The sequence below is a fragment of the Nesoenas mayeri genome, assembly GCF_963082525.1.
Source record: "Nesoenas mayeri genome assembly, chromosome: 16".
Lineage (NCBI taxonomy): Eukaryota > Metazoa > Chordata > Aves > Columbiformes > Columbidae > Nesoenas > Nesoenas mayeri.
This window is the reverse complement of record NC_137562.1, coordinates 6,500,269-6,523,463: the sequence shown is the minus strand read 5'-3', so window position 1 is coordinate 6,523,463 and position 23,195 is coordinate 6,500,269. Positions and strand designations below refer to the sequence as shown.

Sequence of the window (23,195 nt, the reverse complement as noted above, 5' to 3'; positions counted from 1 at the left end):
CTGGGAAGTGCTGAAAGCTTTATAGTGCTCCAGTCATTTGTCTCACCTGTTTATCCAGAACAGGATGAGATTTGGAGAGCAGTAACAAAACTGAGAATCGATCGAGTGTTATAGAAAAAGTAATTGTATTGCTCCAGAGAGCCCTGGAAAACTGAAAGGGCCATCTAGGTCTTAAAAGGCATTCTCTGCTAGCAGAATAACATTTTTCATGGTATAAAGTATCGCATAAAAATTAAAGAGTTAGAAAAAAGGCAGGCTGGCTTATCTTCCTAGTGATGCAGACATTTTATTATTATTGTTGTTTCTCCCATTGGATCTTATTTTGAGGCCATTAAACAAATACAGTTCCATCATTCTCTTTCAGAAGGGAAATTCTTAGCTCCGCAGAGTGCCGCAGCTTTCTAAAGCTATTCCGAAGAAGCAGTGTATTGTAAAGACTACTGTAAAAAAGCCATGATATGTACTCTGAGGTTTTTTGGGGCTGTTGTGTGTTTGTGGGGGTTTTTGTTGCTGTTGCTTTAAGTAATACACATATATATAAACACAGACAGGCCGTACACTTTAGAGTAATGGTCTTTTTTCTTTTTTATTGTGTCCTTAATAGCTACTGAGTATTCTCTCAAGCTAACAAAAACTAGATCAGAGAAAGCTTCCTTGTGTCTTCTTGCACTAGTAAATCTTGCTCTTATAGGAAAGCAACCAGTTGACATTCTGGTTCGTTCCTTTCCAAGTTGTCTTAATATAGCCTGACACCTTATTTCTATGTCTTTTGTCCTTTGCTTAAGCACCTACATGCCTTCTGTTACTCTGATTTGTAATCCACAGCACAAGCTGTATGAGGGCCTTTCATTTCCCCAGGTCACAAAAGACATGGGTAAGGATAAAGAAAAACACAATACTTGTAAATCATCCTCCTGGTTCCTGCTGGGAAAAGGAGCTGCTGAAGGGAAGGCTCAAGACAGAGTACAGAGGCATAAAATATGAAAGATGCCACAGACTTAGAATATATTCTTTATATTCTTCAAACATACAATTCAAGTAGGTCTTTAAAAAATGATGTATTGAAAAATATTACAACTACTTAACATTTGTTTCATGGCTCGGTATCCCATTACTGTCAGCAGCGTCCTAAAGAAGCAGCCACAGACACCAACTCAGTCTCCCACACTTTGTCTTTCAGCACAAGATTCTTGGGGCTCGACATAAAAAGAAAATACCCTGCCATGCACAGACATGGAAACGTGGCAAAGCTTTCAAGGAACATTCCAGTGTGGTTTGACAACAGCCCTTAAGCGACACAGTAAAAGGTCTGATAAAGTTATACGATCAGAAAGTAATCCATTTAAATTAATTTCAATACTTACTACTGCTTCCATATCTGAAGTATCAGCTGGAGCAAACATAGACTGAACCATAAACTTGTGTTTACTTTTCTCATTAGGGTCATAGTCAAAAGGCTGTAGCATCACTGCAAGAAAAACCCCAAAACACATCATGTTAACATTGCTCTGATGCGCAGTCATGAATTGATGAGATTGCTACCAGATTTGACAAATACAAATATTAAAATGGTTTCAAGTTGTATGTCTGTTACTTCCAAAGCAGCAGCTGTGATCAGGAACCTCACTTTAAAAAGAATTTTAGAAGGCAGCCTGTCTAGATTTTTGTCTGAGGATTTTGGAAATGCTATTCTGTATACAACTATGGCAAGATAATAGTAGTAATTATAGTAAATAGGATAATTTACATATCTGCCGGGACAGGGGGAAAAGTTCTCAGAGAAAGCATCTCTCATTCTTCCTCCATCGCCGGGGCAGAAGCGAGGAGCTGGCGTTCCCACCAGCTGTGCACACAGCTCCGCTGCTCGCTCCTGGGAAAACCTACACAGTCAAACAGTTCAAACCTCCAGGTTCAAGTCTCAGGATGGAAATTTCCTCTACAAAGATTAGGAGTCACATGGTATTTGTTTTACCAAGTACAGGTATTTCTCCTCCAAAACCAAGTTGCTGAAACTTTGTTAACAATTTATATAAACTTTGCCTCTGAAAAGAATACAAGAAACATATATCTCTTCACTCAAAAATTCACAAACATTCCAAAATTTACATATGCAGAAAATGAACATGTTCAGGGGGAAGACAAAAAGGAACAAGTTTGTTTGGGGTATTTTTAAAAAAATGTATTTAATATTAGGAATTCCCATGTGTTTTCCTTTTTGGTAAAGAACTAATCTGTCAAAATAACTTGAAGAGGGAGAGTTATGTATTTCACAGAGAGCATTCTTGAATCACAGTGGTCACTTAGAACCCCTACGTTTTGCAAATGACACCTGGATATTCAGCTACTGTGACATTAATGAACACATAAGCAAAGCAGTTTACAGAAACATATTATTAGATATTGCAAAAAGCCACCAGCCCCCAAATTTACAATGAAGCTTGCATATAACATACTGCAATTCCTACTAACATAACAAATGGTGTATGGTTTGAAAATTCACATTTTACGACCCATGACTCTACTTCAGCCCCTCGATTCAAACACCATGAAGAGAAGCCATTCAAGAATTAGAATTACTTTCAAGTACTAGTGCTACTAACATTACATGCCCAAATTCACATAGACTAATTGCAGGGGTTTGTTGTATAAAAGCAATATGCAAAGATCCCATTTATTGCAAATGAAGTCAAGTCAAACCAATCTGCCTCCTTCAATGCGAAGAATATATTATGGCCGTGCCATCTTCATCATGCACACAAAGTGTGGCTATCAACAACCACACACCTTTTAAAGCAATAAGAAAAGGAAGGCGGCCAATTCTTAGAGGCGCTTTAAAAATTATTATACATTTTAAACTCACCTTGCAGTAATCAAATCCTAGTCCAAAAATATATATTTGCTAATTAACCAGCTACTTTAAAAAACATTTTTCCAAACAGAAGTGGCTGCTCTGCAAAAACAAATGTATTTCAACATTACATGATACATCACTGGAAAGCAGCAGCATTTTTTCTCCCCTGTAGCAGACACCTCGCTCACTTCAAGTCTATGTAATGTGTAAGATCCAACTGGGTAGTGAAAGCTCTCCAGTTTATGGAACTTCTCCAGATCTGCATTTTTTTTCAGTTTGCTTTTATAAGCTCATTTGAAAATGGTTATTTCCCAAGCGACAGTGCCGGAGCCATCCTCCAACACCACACGCTGGCTGCTCTGAATTGCCTTCAGTGCATCGTAAGAGCCAACGGCCAGAGCGGGCCTGACAATACACACAGTGTTAGCACTTGTATTTTTAGATCAATACGCAAAGGCCACATTGACACAAATTATTCAGCAAATGTCTTGTAAGCCAGATGCAAAGCTAAAAAATATATACTTTGTTCAAGAGGAAACCAAACCATTTCAACATTTAGTCACACGCTGCTGGGGGTTTCTGTTGAAGATCGGTTCCACGTAACTGCCCCAATTGTTGGAGAATTTGCTACTGTGATGGGAACGTGGGTCCTTTGTTTTGACCAGAAATTCCATACCTTATGCAACTACTGTGTGAAAAGCGTATGTTTCTACAAAACGCCTTATCAAGCCAGACACCTCAACTGGTCAAATGTTTCTGACCAGCTTCCATCAGAACCCAGAGTTCTAAGAAATAAAAGGATTAACATAATCTTCAAATTCACCGGCATGAGCATCCATTAGGCAGAGATACATACGCATTTCACCCACTTTCTAAACCGATCACCCTACAGCTGCAGCACCAGATGTATTTATTCTACCACTGGCAAAAACCGCGAAGTCATTGAGAGATCCATGGGATGAGCAGTAACACAAGTCATACCTGTCAGCCCACTTGTCTCTCTCACAATTCAAACATGAAGGACTGGCCTCATGTACGCCCTGTTCTAAAGTGTTTCCAAAGAAATGGACACTAGTTTTCTCACAAACTCCTGCTACACCCCCATACAAGGCCCTGTGTAGATAGCAAAGGAGAGGCAGTGACCTAACATACTCTTTCCTAAACCAGTTTACTGACAAAGTCAAGAACCATGTCACAAGCATTACACTCCTGCGGTTTTCACTAGAGTAAAGCTGCTTTCCCAAGGAACACAGGAAATGTGAAGCAAGGAACATGGAAGGAGGCACAACTGCCCCCCTAATGCCAGCCAGGATCTCACACTCCCTTCCAAGAGCAGAAGGAACAGAAAAGTCTCCCTGCTCGGATAGTCAGCGACCTTCCTCTAGTTTCCAGCTACATTTATTAATGGCCTGTTTACTTGGTCCTAGACCAATACTGCCCTTATGCTTAAATATCAAAGAAGGGGAAGAGTCGTGTACTTCTGGTACACTCCAAGACATCAATCAGAGGAACTCGTGGCGTCTGGTACACTCCATCAGCCAGACGGGGTGGTGCTCCCGGCCAAGCTCTCCATTCATTCCCTGCACCTGTTCTGGCTTCAACTCCTCTACACAAGCCACTCTACATCTACATCCAGGAAATTTCACTAGTGCTTGGGACAACAGCATTTACACTCTCCTGTCTCCTCCATTACTCTGCCTGTTTGCGCACACTACACATTTGTCTTTTTCATAGTCACATTATGTCAGCACCTTGGTCTCCCTATCCAGCCCCTTGGTTTAACAAGCTTGTGACTATAGCAGGAGTATTTTATCCTCCGGGTATGTGATTTTGCAGTTTTTCTGATGAAACTCATCGTCTGTTTGTCTTACTGTAGCCTTCAAGGACACACAGTTCTGCCGCATATCTTCAGCCTCCCAACTTCACATCATTATCAGGGTTTTTCACGTATTCTTTTTGTGCCAGAATTGCTTATAAAAGCATTAAACGAGATTAGTACCAAGAATCATTCTCAAGAAACGTCACTAGTAACTTCCTGCTATTACATTTCCATCCACTACATCACTGTTTACTCTTCAAGCAGCCCATTTAATAGTCTGTGAATCTATTTTTCTTTCCTAGCTTTGCTGACGATTTTCCCAAATGACACTGCATGAAATTCTTCATGGTCAGGACAGAACAAATCTACCACATTTCCATCACCTATATGTAAAATACCCCAAGCAGCAAGCCTCAAGATCGTTGTGCCATTGGATCAGCTCTGCTAGGGGTGAGCAAAGGACGCTCACATCTACAGAAACAGGCAGAGGCCACTGCACCATCTCACATTTGCTCCATGTTTGCACAGTTCTTTCTGGAGATATTTCAGTAATACTAAAAACTATTGAATTTGTGGAAGATCAAGATAGATTCTTCTAAAGCAAGCGGGTAAAACCAAAACTTGGCAGTCGCTACGTACTCCTGGGATGTCCAGGTTCAGCAGACGGGACACGACGGGAGTGTTAGTGAAAGGGGCAGATCTGCTGCGACTGAAGGGAAGAGCAGCTGCAGAAACACTGTCCCAAAGGCAACGCAAGCTGCCTTTTCAAGGTCAGACAAGTTTACAGAAGACTAAAAACCACCCCACGCATATTCAGCAAGAACCCAAGGATAACGTGAGCTTCTCCCCATTTTTAGGAAGCGTGTTCAGACTGCTCCCTTCAGCCAGACACCGCACAGCCGGTATCATCTGTACTTGCTCCCCCCGTTATACACCTGTCTGCAGACTCCTCCACATCTGCTTTTAATTTTTCACTTTTCCTTCGTAATCCATTCATGCCTTTCATTTAGATTTCAACCTGTTGGAGGTCACAAAATGAGGTATCTTTGTCGAAATAAGACATGTTTAACCAAAATGGAATGTGTGCAAACAACCTTCTTTACAAAGTATTTCAGACCAAACGCAATGAAATGAGATGACAGCGCACACATACGCTTCCCGACAGTTACATAAACTCGGCTGTTAAAATTACATGTCATTATGTAACAGGTGAGAACATGGGCTGCAAACCTGACACTGCAGCAAGCAGTGCACGCTACCAGGGCCTTAAACACAGATATTTAAGCAAAGCTGTGATATGACATGAGAAGCTGGTATTTGACGCTCCATTAGAATAAAGCAAGCTTTACTTTTCTAGCATTTTATGTTTTAAATGAGCCATCATACTAGTATGAAACACAGTGGAATAATGCTTTGATTGCTGCCTGTGTCTTAGGGCAGAATACCTTCTCATACACTCACTTCAGAACAGTACAGAAAATTCCACAGGGGTTTAAGAAAGGCATCTGGTACTGCAGCCCAAGGAAGATAAGGCTGCCCCAAACTCAGCTTTAGTCAGTAACATTCTGAGAAACTTATGAACTGTTCCGGAGCTTCGCGCCACTATATTTAGGCACAGATTTTTGGAGGCGAGGTGCAGTATCAATGCAGCGCTACCGAGCAGCTGTGTTAACGCCAGTCAGCGATTCTCAAGAGGACAGATTGCATATAGTAAATACAGCCCAATTAGTTTAAGTGTCCGGAAGTTATTACTGAATTAACCACATTCTAATAATTTCTCATCAGTAGTATTTTCACTAGGTTTGGAGGAATTCAAGTCCTATTTTTATGCCTTGTGCAAGACTTGAATTACATGTCTGAAAACTGATTCAGAGACAACGAAACAAGTTCTATTTATTTTTCACTTCATTAACTCCAAAATCATCCCTCTGCTCTTAAGCAACATTACTCCAAAGCAAAGGTTAAACACATCCCCCCCTTTCTGTGAATTGGAATTCTGTTCTCTAAGTTAATGAAAGTTCCCTCTTTGATCCCCCCCGATCCAAGAGATCACTTCTGCTAATTAGAACCAAAGACACTGGCACCTTCAACTCCACAATTAGGTCCCATGCATGGTATAACGAAGCTACCAGAATTCAATAAATACAGTGAAATTCAACCACAGCACATGATAAAGACAGCTTCATCTTCAAACATCTTAGGAAATAAAAGAATTATAATCCCAGAATTCTGTAACACATTGACTTATAAATTTACATTACATATTACCTAAAGAACAATGAATGTGTACTACATGCATTTGAAAGTATAATGTTAACATAAGGACTGCCAATTTAGGATCATTATTTATTATTACTAAGTTACTATCAGCATGAAAATATGTAGAACACAAATGTGAGTTTGTGATTAAATATACCACAGCCACGTGCAAAATTAAATGAATCATAAATCACTATAAATAAAGTTATCAGAAAAGGGAAATTTGTCAAAGCTACATAAGCAAGAGCAAAGCACAGCTTAGGGTAAGCACATCAATCTCTCAGAATTCGATACTTTAAGTCAAGTCTTGGACTAAATCCATATCCTATTCGGTACGCTGCTGAGAGAGTGGGGCTGCAAAAGCAAGTAAGGTGCAGGCAAGCTGGTAGCACAACATGAAATGGTTCATACAACACTTGCACACACTATATTCTGCTCAAGGTAGAGCAAAGGGTTGTTGTAAGCAGAAGTTTAGGAAAACACTCAATGTTGAGATCAAGAGGACATTTAAAAAAGCACGATATGTGCCAAAGGAAGCTTAATTTTGGAACTTCATCTGAAAGATGAAAAGAATCCACATCTTTTTAGTAGGAAGATAATTTGTAGCTAGGAACCATGCTAATTTTCATTATCACTCCATTATTTGTATGCACTTAATATGGTTGCCTGCAGCTAGTATAGATGATAGACAGCTTTACACGGCAATTGTGCCAAGTTTTAAAAATCTCCATTTCTTTTTAGAGAGCTTTTAAATGTGCATATGAGTCATTTCAGAGCTCAGCAGATCCATTCTGGCCTTCACCTGAGGCAGAAGCACTTTGCCTGCCCTGCATCGCACTGGTTGTCCCCTCACCGTGACATTTCCCAGCCATGAACCACACACAACGCACAATTCTGCCATCACATCACAGGCACGCTCAACTGGACACAACAGAAATCCCAAAGACAACAGATCGATGAGGGTGCAAACGCACGCATGCACAAGAAGGCTTACAGGATTAGAGTCTCTTAATGTTACAGTGCAAAGTATTTTCAGGATCAATTTTGATTTTGTTGAAGCGAGCTCTCCGAGGGGGGAGGTGTTTTTTACATTTTATTAAGTAAAAACCCTGAAGTTTTGATTTTTATTTTTTTTTCAAGTAAAAAGTAGTAATTTTAGCTCCCAAAACTTTTTTATTCCAGGCTAAAAAAGTTTGGTAAGAGACTAATGGCAAACCATACAACCTACCAGTAAGTAATTCTTCTGATAATGCCAATCTTAACATTTTATTTATTAAAAACAGTAAAACATATCTGCATGTTTATATAAATAATTTTCTTAACTAAAAAGTCAGACTTTATTCATGTAGTATGCCACTACTACATGCTTTGTTAGAATTCTTTATTAAGAAGATATATCAGAGAAGTCATTGAGAAATACATTGCTTTCAAGCATCACCAGCAAATTAATAATACACAGACATTCTGTTTACAGGAAATGCTCAACTCTTTATACTTTCAAAATAAGCCACTTCTTTGCTTTTCCATTACCGAACTTAGGCAAGTCAAGAGCTACTGACTCAATTAGAGAAAATCACTAAGTTTTCCTATGGAACAGTAAAGATTAAGTCACTTGACATTTCTAACACCAGAGCATATCGCATCTTCAAGGAACATAAACCGAGCATGGCTGCAAAGTCAATGTTTTCATTACTGGTTATATTAGGCAGCTGGGCAACAGCCTACATCAAGCTAAACCGGTGTGGCTGCAGTCCACCCCATTTGATTCTTACCTCGACGTGCCCGTCCAAGCACTTGTTTGACCCTGTGGTGAGCTGGTTCAGGAAGTTAAGCTGGCAAAAAACTAACTGTACAAAAATAATCCCAGCGGGAGGGCAGGGCTGGCTGGGCTAGGCTGGCTAAGACTGTTATTGAACCATTTAAATAATTGATGTACTTCTCTCCCCACAAACAAGATGTAAAAACAAATCTATTACTGCTAGATCAGGAATAGGGAAGTAAACATATATGAAAAGGCTGCTTCTCCATTAAATCACCTCTTGCTTTTACAAACATTCAACAAAATACTTTCAGATTGCAAAGCGTTCCAAGAACTAATTGGGTTTGAAGAAGATATTTTCAATCACCAAAAAACTGCTTGAATGACTTACCAGAAACATTAATTGATGTTCCTGCATCAATAATTCCACTGTTAGGCCTTACACAGTATCTACGTGGTGCTGTGGTCTTAACTTTGAAGCACACATTTCTGTCTGTAGGGTTGCCAAGCTTCAGGTTTGTAGTGACAACATCTGTGAAAGGACCTGAGGAGGAGAGCAAAAGCAGGCTTGGAATCACACAGAAAGTACTTCCAGGCAAAGGCTAAGCAGGCTCTAAATCTCTGTTCACAAATCTCATAAAGTAATTAGATGTTCAGTTCCCATCTACGGTACGTACGGATGATGGTGTACACAAAGCTGAGATGTCTCTGAGCATCCTGACGTGCAGCTCCAACACGCACCGCGCAACAGCTGAAGCTGATCATTAATAGCAAAATAAAAAGGGGGAAATCATTTATCTATGGTGCCAACACAACAACATGGCATTCAAATGATGCCAAGTTCTTTGTTGTATCGCAGTTAGTCCATTCCAACCACTGAATCCCAGTAAACCCAGGCTGACAGATACCATATATACCTCTGTTACAGATGGTAAATAGGGGAGTACAGTACAGTATGGGGGTTTTAAAGTTTATTTTAATAACCTTCTTGGCTACTAGAAATGACAAACAAGAAGAAATCTCCATAAAATAGCCCACCTCACCTAAGACAGGAGATAAACACGTGGAAATAGGAACATTCTTGGATGCTGAGAACAGTGGCAAAGATTTCTGTATTGGCAAAGCCAGAATCGAACCACTGCCAAGTTCTGCTACACCAATGCAGGCAAATCCATTTCTCACAGGCTCACTACTTAGTTCAAACTGCCCAAACCCCTCAAAGACAAGTTACTGATATTCAACAAGGCACTGATAAATCAGACAGCACGCAACTGCAGTGCTTGCTCAGATGATAAAGAAGTAAAATGAAAAGAAATATAACCATGCTTCGATCAACTGTCTTCTGCATAAATGTAATTAATTTAATGCCTGAATAAAATATCTTCATCTAGCCTCAGGAGCAACAGCAAATTGGTGGGGGAATAAAAAGTAAGCATTGAACAATTGCCTTGCAGAAACGAGAGCCCTAAAATTTAAAAGGGGTAAATGATGATGATAATAATAAAACCGCTAGCAGGCAACATTCCACCATCCTCATCCTGCAGCATGGTTGGTTTAAAATAATTTAAGTTTGCTTCCTTTTCTACAAACTTATCACAGAAATTTGTCTCCTAATATGGCATTTAATACAGCTGTAAAAGTATTACAGTCCTGCAGCCTTGATCCAATTTGTTTTAAGTAATTACGAGGGGAAAAAACTCCAAAATAATCACACACACAAAAAAGGCAACCAGACAGCGATGTGGCACCGTTTCTGGCTGCGCTCTGAACAAGCCAGCTTTGCATTTACAATGCAACCTGGCAGCAACAAAACTGAAGCAATAACATTTTCAGATCCCATGACAAAGATTTCACTAAACCTCTGCCTGGTGAAACCCTGAGATGTGGAAAGAGAATGAAACACAGCTGTCAGGGTTTCTCTGTGTTCTGCATGCAGAGAGAGACTTTAAAGTCTAATGGAAAATAACTGGGCAGAAGAAGCCACGAGTTGTTAAAAAGGTTAAACAAGCCAAAATATCAGAAAAATCCAGCAAACATTTGGGTGTGTAAATACAGTAGCAGATCTTCAAGAGAGGTCTAGCTGGGAGAAGTCTGACATTTAATGAGCAATTACTTGATGCCTAAGCATTAAGGATGTGCCTTTACTAAAAAATTACAGCTTGAGCTATTCTGGCACAGAGGGAGGGTCCCCCAAACACATCCCCACAAGCACAGCTGCATCCCCATAGCGCTTTACCAGCCTCTGAGCTGAGACATCTGCAGGAGATCCCACAGTTCTACTTGGCTGAATGTGTGGGGGATTTGTGCATCCCAGCACAGAGCTGCTGTTTGCAATAGAAATGCGACAACAATTCTGTGTGCAAAATAATTTCCAAATGGACTGACTTATTGCTAACATAGTTCAGACCAAAATATTTGGAAGCAAAACCATTCAGCAGCCTGAATTCATTTCTTCTTGTCTGCTTGATGTTTCATCTTCTGTCCACTACATTTTAAACAGATTCTTTAGATACATTTTCCCCAAATTACAGGTTTTGCGGATCTGCCAGCACAGCTGTACTAGAAGGCTGATATCTGCTTCCAGCAAACCTGCGCGCAGGCAACACTTCTTACGGCATTGCTGTTAAAATACTGCAGCAAAGCAAAACAGAGCAGACAAAGTCAGGAACATAGTGTCATTACAGCTGCTTTGAAGTGTGTAGAAAAAGAAACAGACAACTGAGTATTACTCAGGGGTAATTAGGGCATGGCAGAGAAATATTATCAGCTTGGCTGGCCTGCCTTTGAAGAGCAAGGACTGCCAGCCCAGGCTGAAAGGAAACCTTGATGGGCTGTTGTGAGATGATCATAGCCCAGGTTAGGCAGTTTCGAGGAGGTTGGGGTATGTGGGGGAACTGATCCCAGGATAAACAGTAGGACTGTATACCCATAGATACAGTAACTAAAATGCTCTACAGCTCTTCCCAATGCCTCTGTCCTCACCACAAGTGGGTGGACTATCTCTACAAGTATATTCAACACGTGAATGACGTCTCTACCCCTAAGGTGGGCTGTAAGCACTCAGGCTGGTGCATCTGGATGGTACTTGCCTTAAAAGCAACAACAAGCTGGCTTGGCAGTGAAGTCTGACTCTTACCAAGTGCCTCAACAGAAGCTGCACTCCTAAAAACCACAACCTTTATTTTATATCGTTCAAGCCAAAACACTGTATTTTTGATTGCTATTAATATTTCTAGATGAGTGAAATTTCTACTAAGGCATGGTGCTTTCTGAATGATAATTTGCACCACTTACCAAACAAAAAAAAAAAAAAAGAAGAACGAACTATTTTTCTCCTCTGTTTTTAAAGATCATGAGAAAAATGACACTGGTGTCATCCCAAGGACAAAGTTATGGGAAACGTGGGGTCTGTACTTGCATCATCTGACATGGGGTTGTCATGGGAGCAAGCTGTCTAGAAGGAAGAATGTAGTAAATCAAATTTGGCTGTGAAAGTTTAGAATATTCCACAAGGGCTTAATGACTTTTTCCTGCCAGTTAGAATGAAGTCAATGTAAACTGGGCATCTAGTGATAGGCAAACGAGTGGTACTACTTGCAGGAAAGAAATCATGACCTCATATACTCATGCAACAACAAACACAGAGGTATCATGGGTTTTCATTGGGTCACTTTTCAGCAGGGTTGGTTTCAAAGTACAGCTGTGGCTTTCCACCCAGGAGCTACACATACAACCCTTCACATTTGAAGATCACAGCATTATCTCAGAATTTGCCATGCTCCATTTCCTATTCAAACACCAGTGCTGTATCAATCTTTCCTAAGAGTGTCATTCTGCAGCATACTGCATTAAAATATCCCAGATCACTTCAGTAATAATACAAAAGCCTGAGAATTAGGTCAAAAGAACATGATGTCAACTCTATTTAAATTTTAAATAACTCTCATTGCAATAAAAATTGCCCGTAATTGTACCAGCAAATCCAGGCTGACGACTTTTTGATCAGCACAGCATTTTCTCTAAGCTTCCTGCCACTCGCTACTCACAGTAACCACGTTACGCAGCCACATCTTAATACCATTACTCTCACCTTCACCAAAATTCCAAATAAATGATCCTTGCACACATGTATATTCAAGGCGGCAAGAACACTGCCGTAGCACTGGCACATGAAAGGAGTCAGCGTGAGGATCAGCAGAGGCAAAGCTGTGATGGCACAGGCTGAGGCAGGAACGTTCAAACCAAATGGGCACAATCCTCTGCACATTTGTCCCTGCAAATACTGCTACATCTTCATAACGAGCTACACACATTAGCAGGGCTACAGTCCTGGGTCTGCTCTATTGCTGGCTCAGTCTATCTCCCTGCTGCAAGGGGACATGGTCTGACCTCCCGTCTCCATCAACCGCTGGCGGTGGCCGCACAGGGTCCATGTGGATGCAGAACAGCCAAGCCTGGCTGGAAATTAATCCCCTTACCAGACAGAGGGTGAAGGAGGGGGCAGTGCGAAAAAGGAGAGTCAGTCTCCAGCCAGATCAAGCAGGACTCAGCCTCTGGCATCAGGGAAACCGCAGCTTTCTGCACAGCACCCTGCCAAATTAAGGAAACCGCATCTCATATTTTGTAGGTTAAAGCTAGCACCTCTAGGCATGCACCCTGCAGCCACATGTTTCCTTGTAGACTTGCCATAGTTATTGAAAGTAATTAAGGCACATGCCTAGTTTTTTGTGCTTAAATCTAATGCAAATTCTCATCTGCTTAAAGTCAGGCATCTCCTAAAAAATGTACTGAGCTGGTGCTTTTCAGAGCAAAAGCACTGCAGTAGCACTCAATACAATCATAGTTGAGTCATGTTAAACAAGACTAAGAACAAATTCTCATCAAGCTGGCCATGTTATTTCCCAGAATATTTTAGATGCACTTTCATCATCTTTTCCTAAACAAATTTTGCTACTCTAACTCAGCACCACAGACACGTATCCAAAAGCAAAGTAATCAGAAACAGGCAGAAATAGAGGCAGAGCTTCTAGTGAGACAATCCCCCTTGTACTTCCTTTGTGGAGAGCAGCAGAATGCAACAATAGGAGGGGAAAGACGTATTTCATCATGGTTTAATCCCATTGATGTGTCAGGTGAAAGTCATTAATCACCTGACATATTAATCAGCCATAGAAAGGTAACCCAAGAATCTTTAATAAGGGAGATGGCAAAAGCAGTAAAGGGGAAACTTAAATTGTTTTGTGGCGATTCTCAAGAGCCCAAATCCTAGGCATTGATGTGTCCCGACTAGCAGACGTCCACACGGAGCAATAATTCATCCAGTGACAAAGCCACATTGACCCTCCTGCAGAGCCCCAAGTGAGTATGTATTAGCATCACCAACAAAACAACCACCATCCAAGAACACAGCTGTATCGCCATCCAAATATTTCAGCCTCTCTACTGATAACTTTTCTTATCATCATATCCAAATTGTTTCTCAGTTCCTTTACAGTACCAAGTGATTTCATTTCCACAATTTCTGCCATTTTATTTTTGGGGGTGTCTGTCAGCAATGGAGCCACAGCCAAAATAAAAACACTAGAGGGCTCAATAGCAGGTGTAGAACTTGACTTACTGTACTCTTCTTTTTAAAGTTATACATAAAGTTGATGACCTTTGAAGGTAAACACTAAAATGAAAATGCTGAAATGTCAAGCAAGACATCTTGAGCTATCAGCCAGGTGCCTGTGAATCAAGAACACCCAAGATCTAATCAAACTCTCCCACCATCTTACTTGTCTTCAGACAAATCACTTAAGGACTTAATCTTCTGCTATTAAGAGCCTTAAGAGTTGACAGCATCTCCAAAAACAGAAGCAGGTTTGGACCCTTATAGTTTTCCTCTCTGCGAAGTGAGGAGAATACTTATCCAATTACAGAGAATCTTGTGAAGATTAGTGTTTTAAAAAGTACTGTCTGCCAAGTTTTAATCATCATCATCATCATCTGGCTCTGGAGACATTCATAATTAAGTGAGCATCCAAAACTTCTGAAATCAAAGAAGTCGAAGAATGAGAAACAAGAAGTGACTGGGTTGCATAAAAGGCTGATTTAATGGTAACTCACTAAGAGGACACAGAATCCCAAATTTGGTAATTATTTTTAAGAAAAACTTGGGCCTCTCTTAATCCTCTTGTAAACCACTCACAGACCTTTCAGTCTCGCCTCAGATTTTAAATGCTAGAAAACCCTGCCCCCATAGGAATACTTTCTTTACTCTTATCACAACTATCCGCGCCCAAAAGAGTCCCTGAAGCAAAACGACAGGAGGGAAGTGGCCATTTCCACTTCTGCTGTGTCAAGCAGTAGAAGCCTTGATGAAAAACCTATCACAAAAATAGAAGCACCATCCAAATCACTCCCCATGCAATAGCTGACGCAGGGGAGTAATTTTCTTTTTCAAATATAATCAATAGAATGATCTATGAAAAAAAAAAAAAAGTTGATGTAGAAAACCAACCAAATTACATGATCCAGATGTCAAAGTTGGAGCAAGGTCGGCAGTAAATTATTCCACTTGGATGGATTAATCAGTGTCCTTCTCTGGGCTATTCTGGCAAATAGTGTTTTTCCCAGAGCATGCACCATGCTTAATGGAGAAAAAAAATGAGAAAAAACAAATATGAGACTGACAACTATTTTCAGGGTATCTATTGGTATATAATTGTTGTCACCTTTATTCTTCAGAGGATCATTAACAGTTTGACTTCACAGTTGTAAGAACTGTGAGGCCACACATAAGCTTGTGAAGAGCAAGAGAAGAATATGCCCTTCAAAGAATATTGGTACCAGTGTAATTTGTTTTTTTTCCAACCGATTTCTTCAGTTTTATTATGCTAAAACATTACTTACAGCAATCACCAGCAACAAAATTGCACGGCCTGAAATATTTTCTCTACATCCTAAACTGAAAGCAGTTTTCCACACACAATCTCATAAACAAGAGACCGATAGCAGAGCTGGCCAGCTCTTATAGGCATATCTCGGTTTCAAGTGTGCTTTCATATCCTTTTAGAACTGAATGCCAAACATATCGTATTACTTTGTCCATTCCACTCACAAATATCGCATGTACCAACTCTCTCTAGGTATGAAAACAGCTCAGAAAATCTCTTTGGGTAGTGGAATAGTAGCTCCATCTCTTTCAATAAGCATAACATAGCAAGACATGCTTAAAGACACCCACTTGCGCTCCATGTAAAGCCTCATTCCTGGGGGTTGCTGGGTTGAAAGGACCCCAAAAAATAGCACAGCCCCCCAGAGACGTGGGGATGCGGGGGCAGAGAGCACAGGGGACCAGATGTGCAAACTGCCCTGGCAAAAACGGTGCTGAAGGCTGAAGTCAACATGAAGAATCAGCCTGGAAGAAGCATCGTGATTTTAATCACCATCCCAAGCTACACTTTTTCTTGTACTTCTTGTGAAGTCATTTTTTTCCCGGTCTAATTTCATCGCTCATTTCCATTTCAGATGCACATTAAAATGGTAGGCAAGGAGCAACTTAACTACTCTAATTTTATGCTCATATACGCTCTTCAAATAGACAAATTTGGTGTGCAACTTAAATAGCAACTGAGCAAATATTTTAACTGCAAAACTATGCATAAATTGCAAAATCCAGAAGAAATGAGCACAATTAGAGATTTAGGGATGCACAACGAGTAGCTGCTTTTCTAGTACGTTATAAACTTAAATATGTATTATTATAGCTACAAATTAGGAAGGAATCCTGAATTTCGCAAGATACATTTCTGGGGAGCCAGTGGAAAATGAGTCTATTAACTATGTTTTCAGAATCAAAGGAAAAAACAAAAACACCAAACCAAAACCCAATCAGAAATTTAGTCAGAAGCAGAAAGAAAACATAATAAAAATACCTGATGGTGTATATGGTCTGGCATAGAACAAGATACAAATGTGAAGTTGCTTTGTCCAAACCTAAACTCCTGGAAGCATTATCTGCGCCAGTATATAACACCAGCAAGCACAGTGTAAAAACAGCTATTAAAAATTAAATAATAGTAATTAAAAAACAAACAATTTAAAAAAACCCATATCACAATAATAATAAACCAAATCTTACTGCCATTACACCTTTGCTCCTCGTCTGGTGAAATGTAGGGAGGCCAGAGGAGGAGACATTACAAAATGTTTGCAAAAACATAAGATCCACAGCAAGCCCCACACCTACACCATTTTGTAATTTGCATTGTGAGTGACTGGATCACCACGCAAACCTCCTCCTCCTTCTCTACTTTTTCCACCCCTCAGGGAAACCAACCAAGTAAACAGGATTAAATTTAGAATGATAAAATCTTTAATCCATAGCACCATGGTATGTCACTTACAGCACAGAGAACTAGACAGTAAAGTAGTTTAGTAAAGAGATTATTTTCATAAAGTATTTATAATAATGTGGGATAAAGTACTGCAGGCGGCAGCAGTACCCAATTTGTACAAATGTTTTTGAGGCCAGAAGAATTCCAGTTGGAGAAAGCAATTTTCAGAACAGCTATAATGCAGGGAAGACAGACTCAGTCTCCTCTCAGTCTAGATTGTCTTGCTAGTGTAAACACTCAATCACCGCAATCCATGTGCACTTTAATCCTGCACTGAATTATACATGGGAATGGTGATTCGCTTTGTACATCTTTTCAATGACAGCAAGACTGTGACAGCTGTTCCAGACTGATGGCACAAATCCCTCTTTATGAGAGGTTGCCTAGCAGGCCAAGTTTTACATTGAACAACATCCCTGACACCCCCAAAAATATCCTCTATGTGTCTACAGGCATCTCAGTCTACAAAGCAGGTATGAAATGATTTATATATTGAACAAATATTTGGTCTAACATCACACAAAGAGACTCAGCATGAGTCTAGCCCCTAGTTTAGATAAAGTGGTATTTATATATTCATATATATATGTAAAATAGGCATTCTTTCTGTCTCTGCTCCTCACGAAGAAAGGAGACTTCAGTGTTACCCATGGTAGGAACTGTCACACCAGAGTCTCTCATTCTGAGCAAACAGTGAGGTCTAACCAGGAAGGAGTTCCTGACCAAGCCAGATTCTCACTTATATTGGTGAGGATTTACCTGGAGTAAAAAAAAACCCAACAAATAGCTTGCAGCAGCATGATGATAATGTTAAAGATCACATTCCCTACGAAGATTAAACAACAGCTGTTACTGCAAACAGAATTATTTGGAAACATCATCAACAAAGCTTTCAAAGCCAACCAACTACACTGACAGAAAAAGTCAAAAGGCTGTTATTGTACCAACTATGAAATGCGTTCAGTAGTTATTAGCTGTTCCCTGCAGGGAGCAAACATAAGAGCAATAGGGTAACAAGATAGCAGAAAATGAGTGTGACTGCAAGACGTGGGCAGGATTAGCAAGGGTCATTTGACTCCGGCATTGTCTCCAGCGAGGCACAAAGCCATGGTGTGAGGAGGAGCCAGCAACAACTTCAACCCTTTGTCAGCCAGTTTTCTACAAAAATTGTATTATAACATATGTGGAAGTTGTTAATTTGATTCACTCATCTGGTATAATCAATACCTTCCAGAGCTGGATGGATGTAACAAATCAAGCTGCTGTTAAAATTGGGTATTTGTTCACAGATGTAAGCTAACCTGAGCTCATAAAGTTGGATCATTCACTATGGTGATGATGCCTTTTTTCCAGCTGAGTTTCAAAACAGAGCTCACAATCTATTCAAAGGTTTGTGCTCTTCATTTTTACAATCCTAGTTCCAAATTAGAATGCAATTTAAAAAAAATCAGTCTTGTATTCAAAGGTAGCTAGCTGATTGAAAAAGAAATAAAGCACTGCATGACTACTGGGAAGATTTTAATTTATAAAACCTGTGAAGTGAGGAAAAATAAAAAGGCACTAATTTCATTTCCAATAAGAGCAAACCAACAGAAACTCCTGTGCAAATGTCTACTCCGTATCCCTCTTCCCCAGGCAACAAGACATTGCACGTGGCGAGCGGGGTGGCAGATGGCAAATACAATTTGCTGCCGAGCATCTGCGTGAACCTGCACCCGCTATGATACGTTACCCGTGTCTTTATTTTGACGTGACAGCCATGCGCCCAGGCCTCAAGACAACCATGTAAACCTTATGTTTACATATGTATTTTCAATAGAATTTGTTATCAGATAGATTTTCTGAAGTGACGAATAGAGGACACATCCCACCAATCAAATCCGGCAGGCAGTCCGCCACTCTGATGAGCTTTCAATAACAAACTTCACAAACTTTTGTGCTTTGCATTGCAATGGTTCCATAGAGCAAAGTGAGCTGAAAATTGGTGCACAAACACGGGATTCCTGAGGAATGGGAAATCATGAATCTATGTGTCTCATCCCTTACAATAAAGACAAGCAGTTGCTCGTATTAAAACCACAAAATTCCATAAAACTAAGAGGAGTAACTGCCCAATTACAGTTGCTCATGCTGATTTTATCACTGTATTAGGACTTTCCTTGAAGCAGTAATACTCTGAGCCTATTAATACTGGTGACTTCAACTGCAGTTCTTAAAATCTACGCAGTACAAAATTACTCAAAAGCCCTTAACCCATAAATCACATTGGCCTTCAAGCAGATTGTGAGATTTTTGGAAATAGTCTTGGGAGACCTAAATACATTAATTAAATTTAACTGAAAATACAGCTAAACCTCCTTGACTGCTTTGCACATCTCAAATAATTGTTATTTGGTCCTCTAACTATCCTATTAAAAGTTTTGAGTTTCTGTAGCCCCCTACATGTACAATTCCTGCCCCCTTTCCCAGTGGAGCTGTGTCACGTCTCCAGCCTGCAGGACACCAGCAGATTAAGGAAGCTCAACAGAAGCACCATTTTCAACTTATCCCACCTTTCAAAAATTGAGATGTGTCACGAGACACTCAAAATGCATCACTATCTTGCTTTTCTCTCCAGTTCTCTCCCTCCAAACGCTGCTCTTTTAAAGTAAAGAGTCTATGCAAAGTGATGAAGTAATTATAAAACTAACAGTGCACATGAAATTAGAGTAATTTAGTGACGTGCAGTAAGCCTGTACAACTACAGTGAACATTTAATAGTTAGCACAAGCTATTTATTTTAGCTTAATTGCAAGAATAACGAGCATAACATGAACTGCAAATATTTAAGTGTCACCAGAAAATGACTGATTTTGTTTGATAGTTGGGCTACATACTCGAATTTCTTTAGATTTAGGAAGCCTGCCTGTTATTTAAATACTATGTTCTCTTTTAAGTGGATAACTTGATAATCAAATTCAAATATATAGAGAGCTGTGAAGGTTTACTCGTGTTTAATGCAGTAACCATGATTTTACTGGGAACCAGCCCAGACAAAGGGAAGCACTGACTGGTATGTTTTCCAGCAAAAAGCAGATAGCCACTGACACAGCAGCCTTCAAAGACTAAAGAACTCCTAGTACTGACTGCCCTTCTGCTATGGATACCAGGAGGGCTCTAAGAAAACAGCTCATAAATATTCAGCTTAAAAGATGCAACTGCTCACAACACTGTCAGTATTTTACATTCTTCAACAAGGCCTGTTGCAGAAACCCCTGTTTATACAACACAGAACAGGACGAGCAGAGAGTGAAATCCGTCTGAATACCTTCAGTGCAGGGAGCTTCAATCGTTGCAGACAAATCACAACAGGGATGGAGATATAATTAGTTTAGTCACAATGTCCAGCTAGGTTCTTAATCTCTCTTCTGAGACTTCACAACTGCAGGTTCAGTAAAGACTGACCTTACATCCCAAACATCACTGAACTGTTGAAGATCCTTAGCCTGGTATCTGGTAAGAACTGGATATTCACGTCAGATACAGGAGGCTTTGCACACCCACACTGCCAGGCACAGATTTGATTATAGTTTACACACACGTACCTGAAGGAGCTCAAATTATCCTATTTGGGAGTGGCAGCCACTTACCCATGGTAATGCAGGTTACACAGGCTGCACGGGACTGTGGCCAAACACTAAATACTCCACTCGCAGCGCTGCGGATACACGTCGGGCTGAGCACATCTATAGGGGCTGAGCCCACACCTTGGGACTGCAGCTCTGGGATACCCAGGGGATTCAATTGAGCCAGCGACACGCGATTGCTTGGAACCAACACTGCCAGGCCTCAGGCCAGCTCTGCATCAGGGCTATTAGGACTGAAGAATATTGGCTATTCTGGGCTATTACTGTGCCCTTTGCAGAAAGCAAAGTTACACGGGTGACATATTGAACACACGCAGGTGCAAAATCACATACTGGGAACAAGGAAACAGCGTTTCCAATTGGCAGCAACTTGCAGGGTTTTGTGAGGAATTAATCCCGCGTTTGGCGGTACTGCTATTTGCCACTTGGGGAGCACTGCAACACAGTGCTGAGTCATAAGTCCAGCCTAACCTGTAGCAAACCTCTAAAAACGTTGCTGAAATGCACCTCAGCCTGTGCCACCTCCATTTCTGTGTGTGGCCCCTACTGAACACCACTCCCTTGACACTCTGCATCTGCAAAGCACGCAAGAGCGCTTCAAACACCTAAAAACCCAGGCAAGTTCTAAAATAAGTTACATTCTCACAAATCTTTACTTGCTGACATTAAACAAATGATCACTATTCCAGACAGGCACATTATGCTGAAATGATCCATCTGCCTCCCTGGGTAGTCGCCCTGCGATGTGCAGGAGGCAGCGCCCTACGGCACAGCTGTGGCACTGCAATTATCAGCTGTATCAGAACACACCTAGCATGAGGGGCCAGAATTCAGCATCCTTGTGTAAATGTAAATATTATATTTCATGAAGTCAGGCTCTTGAATGTCTTAATCTAATTTTTGGCAGTTAATTGGATGCTGTCTCCAGGATTGAAAAAAAAAACAACAAACAAACAAGGAAACATAAGTGGAAACATTGTCATGTATAACAACATTCTGCTTCACCATTCATTACCAAGAGAGTCTGAACAATAAAGGTTCGGTTCGATGCTTTCTCACCTATGCTGCACATCTACTCCAACCAAGAAGTGCAGGAAGTCACTGGCAAGACTGAAGCTCCTATTCCACACGGTGTCAAAGATGAGGGTGAGGAAACAGGCACCCCCAGCCCCGTTCGGGGGGCAGTGTCAGTGTCCTGCCTCCCACTGCTCACGCTGCATTCCCGCACAGCACACGCCGCTGCTATTTTGGAGCATGTGTGTTATGGTGTAGGAGATGCAGGGAGGAAAGACAAGTCCTGCTCATGTCCACACGTCGTGAAAAAAAAACCTCTAGCATGAAAAACTCCTTTGATATTTTTGAAGACAAGTCAGAAACGCGGTATTTTGAAACAGGGAGCCAAATGAATTTAGAAGATTCACTGCAAACCAAGGGGGTGCAAAACCTTCTTAAAAAACGTCATAAATCCTTTATAAGGGAAAGTGCTGGCTAGGAGAGAGATGGCTGTAACCTCATATTGATTGGGACACGGTACAGAAGAAATCCTCACTTTGGTATCTCATTCCCTGCATCATTTTGCAAACGCCATACCTCCCTCTACATTTTATACTTAAGAACTATACAGAGCACTTTCAACAGCACTAGAGCTAATTATTTTCTGCTTTTTCTACCTGCCTGCATTTTGACTAAGGTCTTTATCCATTTCAGTGTCTGTGACACTTGGTTTAGACCTACCTCACTGACATTGCTGCCCTACATTAACCATCACATATTCTAGCACACACCAGTGGGGAAGCACAGCCACACCAGTCAGCAGCACTGACCTCTGCCAGTTCCTATCTACCTGTACGGTGCAAAGCAACTCTCTGGAAATGAACAAAAGTATTTACAAATGTGAGAAAAAGAATTACTGCCATATCACCATCACATTACATTTGCCATCACAAAGCCAGTAGGACAAGAAACGCTTAGAGCAGGATTTACTTCATGAATACTTCAAACTGGCCTTTCCTGAATGAAGGGCAGCGGTCAGTGCTGCTCGGTAGAAAGGACTGTTAGACAGAATTTACTGCCAAGGCATATGCACGCTACCCATAGCACTAAGCCTGAACATTAATATTTCAGCACACTTTTAAACTAAGCCATTTATTAGCTGCAGTCAGTCAAGTCATGTTTTATGCTATAAGGAGTATACCTTGCTGGCTAAAGATCTGGTAACCAAAATCTATACGGTTAGTTGATTTAACTTAAACGGTTACAAATTATTTAGTCCAGAACCTCAAAGTACAGGCAGCCTGACAAGGTATCTCGGTTTCAACAAAAGAGTTTGGCTGTGTTTATACCTATCTGTGCTGAAGTGAAAAAACCAACCGAACAAACCCTGAATCACTATTATGTCTCATTGGCAAGTCCGTGCCCATTAAGGCCCCACTTTTTGCCCACCTGAGTTTGGATTTGCTTGTTGAAGGCAATATTACTCAGAACAAAAGCCGATTTTCAT

General features: G+C 40.6%; 2 protein-coding genes across 2 annotated transcripts in view; both read right to left on the bottom strand.

The window, feature by feature from the left end:
* The window catches only part of VAPB (VAMP associated protein B and C), a 30,747-nt gene that overhangs the window by 6,000 nt on the left and 1,552 nt on the right, over nt 1–23,195 (bottom strand). The window contains exons 2-3 of the mRNA XM_080354426.1: nt 9,080–9,232; nt 1,365–1,468 (exon numbers count right to left, since the gene is read on the bottom strand). Coding sequence (XP_080210552.1) covers nt 1,365–1,468; nt 9,080–9,232 — 257 coding nt within the window. The remainder of the gene's footprint in view (nt 1–1,364; nt 1,469–9,079; nt 9,233–23,195) is intronic.
* The window catches only part of RAB22A (RAB22A, member RAS oncogene family), a 39,703-nt gene continuing 25,659 nt past the window's right edge, over nt 9,152–23,195 (bottom strand). The window contains exon 8 of the mRNA XM_080354429.1: nt 9,152–9,232. The gene's annotated coding sequence lies outside the window, so the exon portion shown is untranslated. The remainder of the gene's footprint in view (nt 9,233–23,195) is intronic.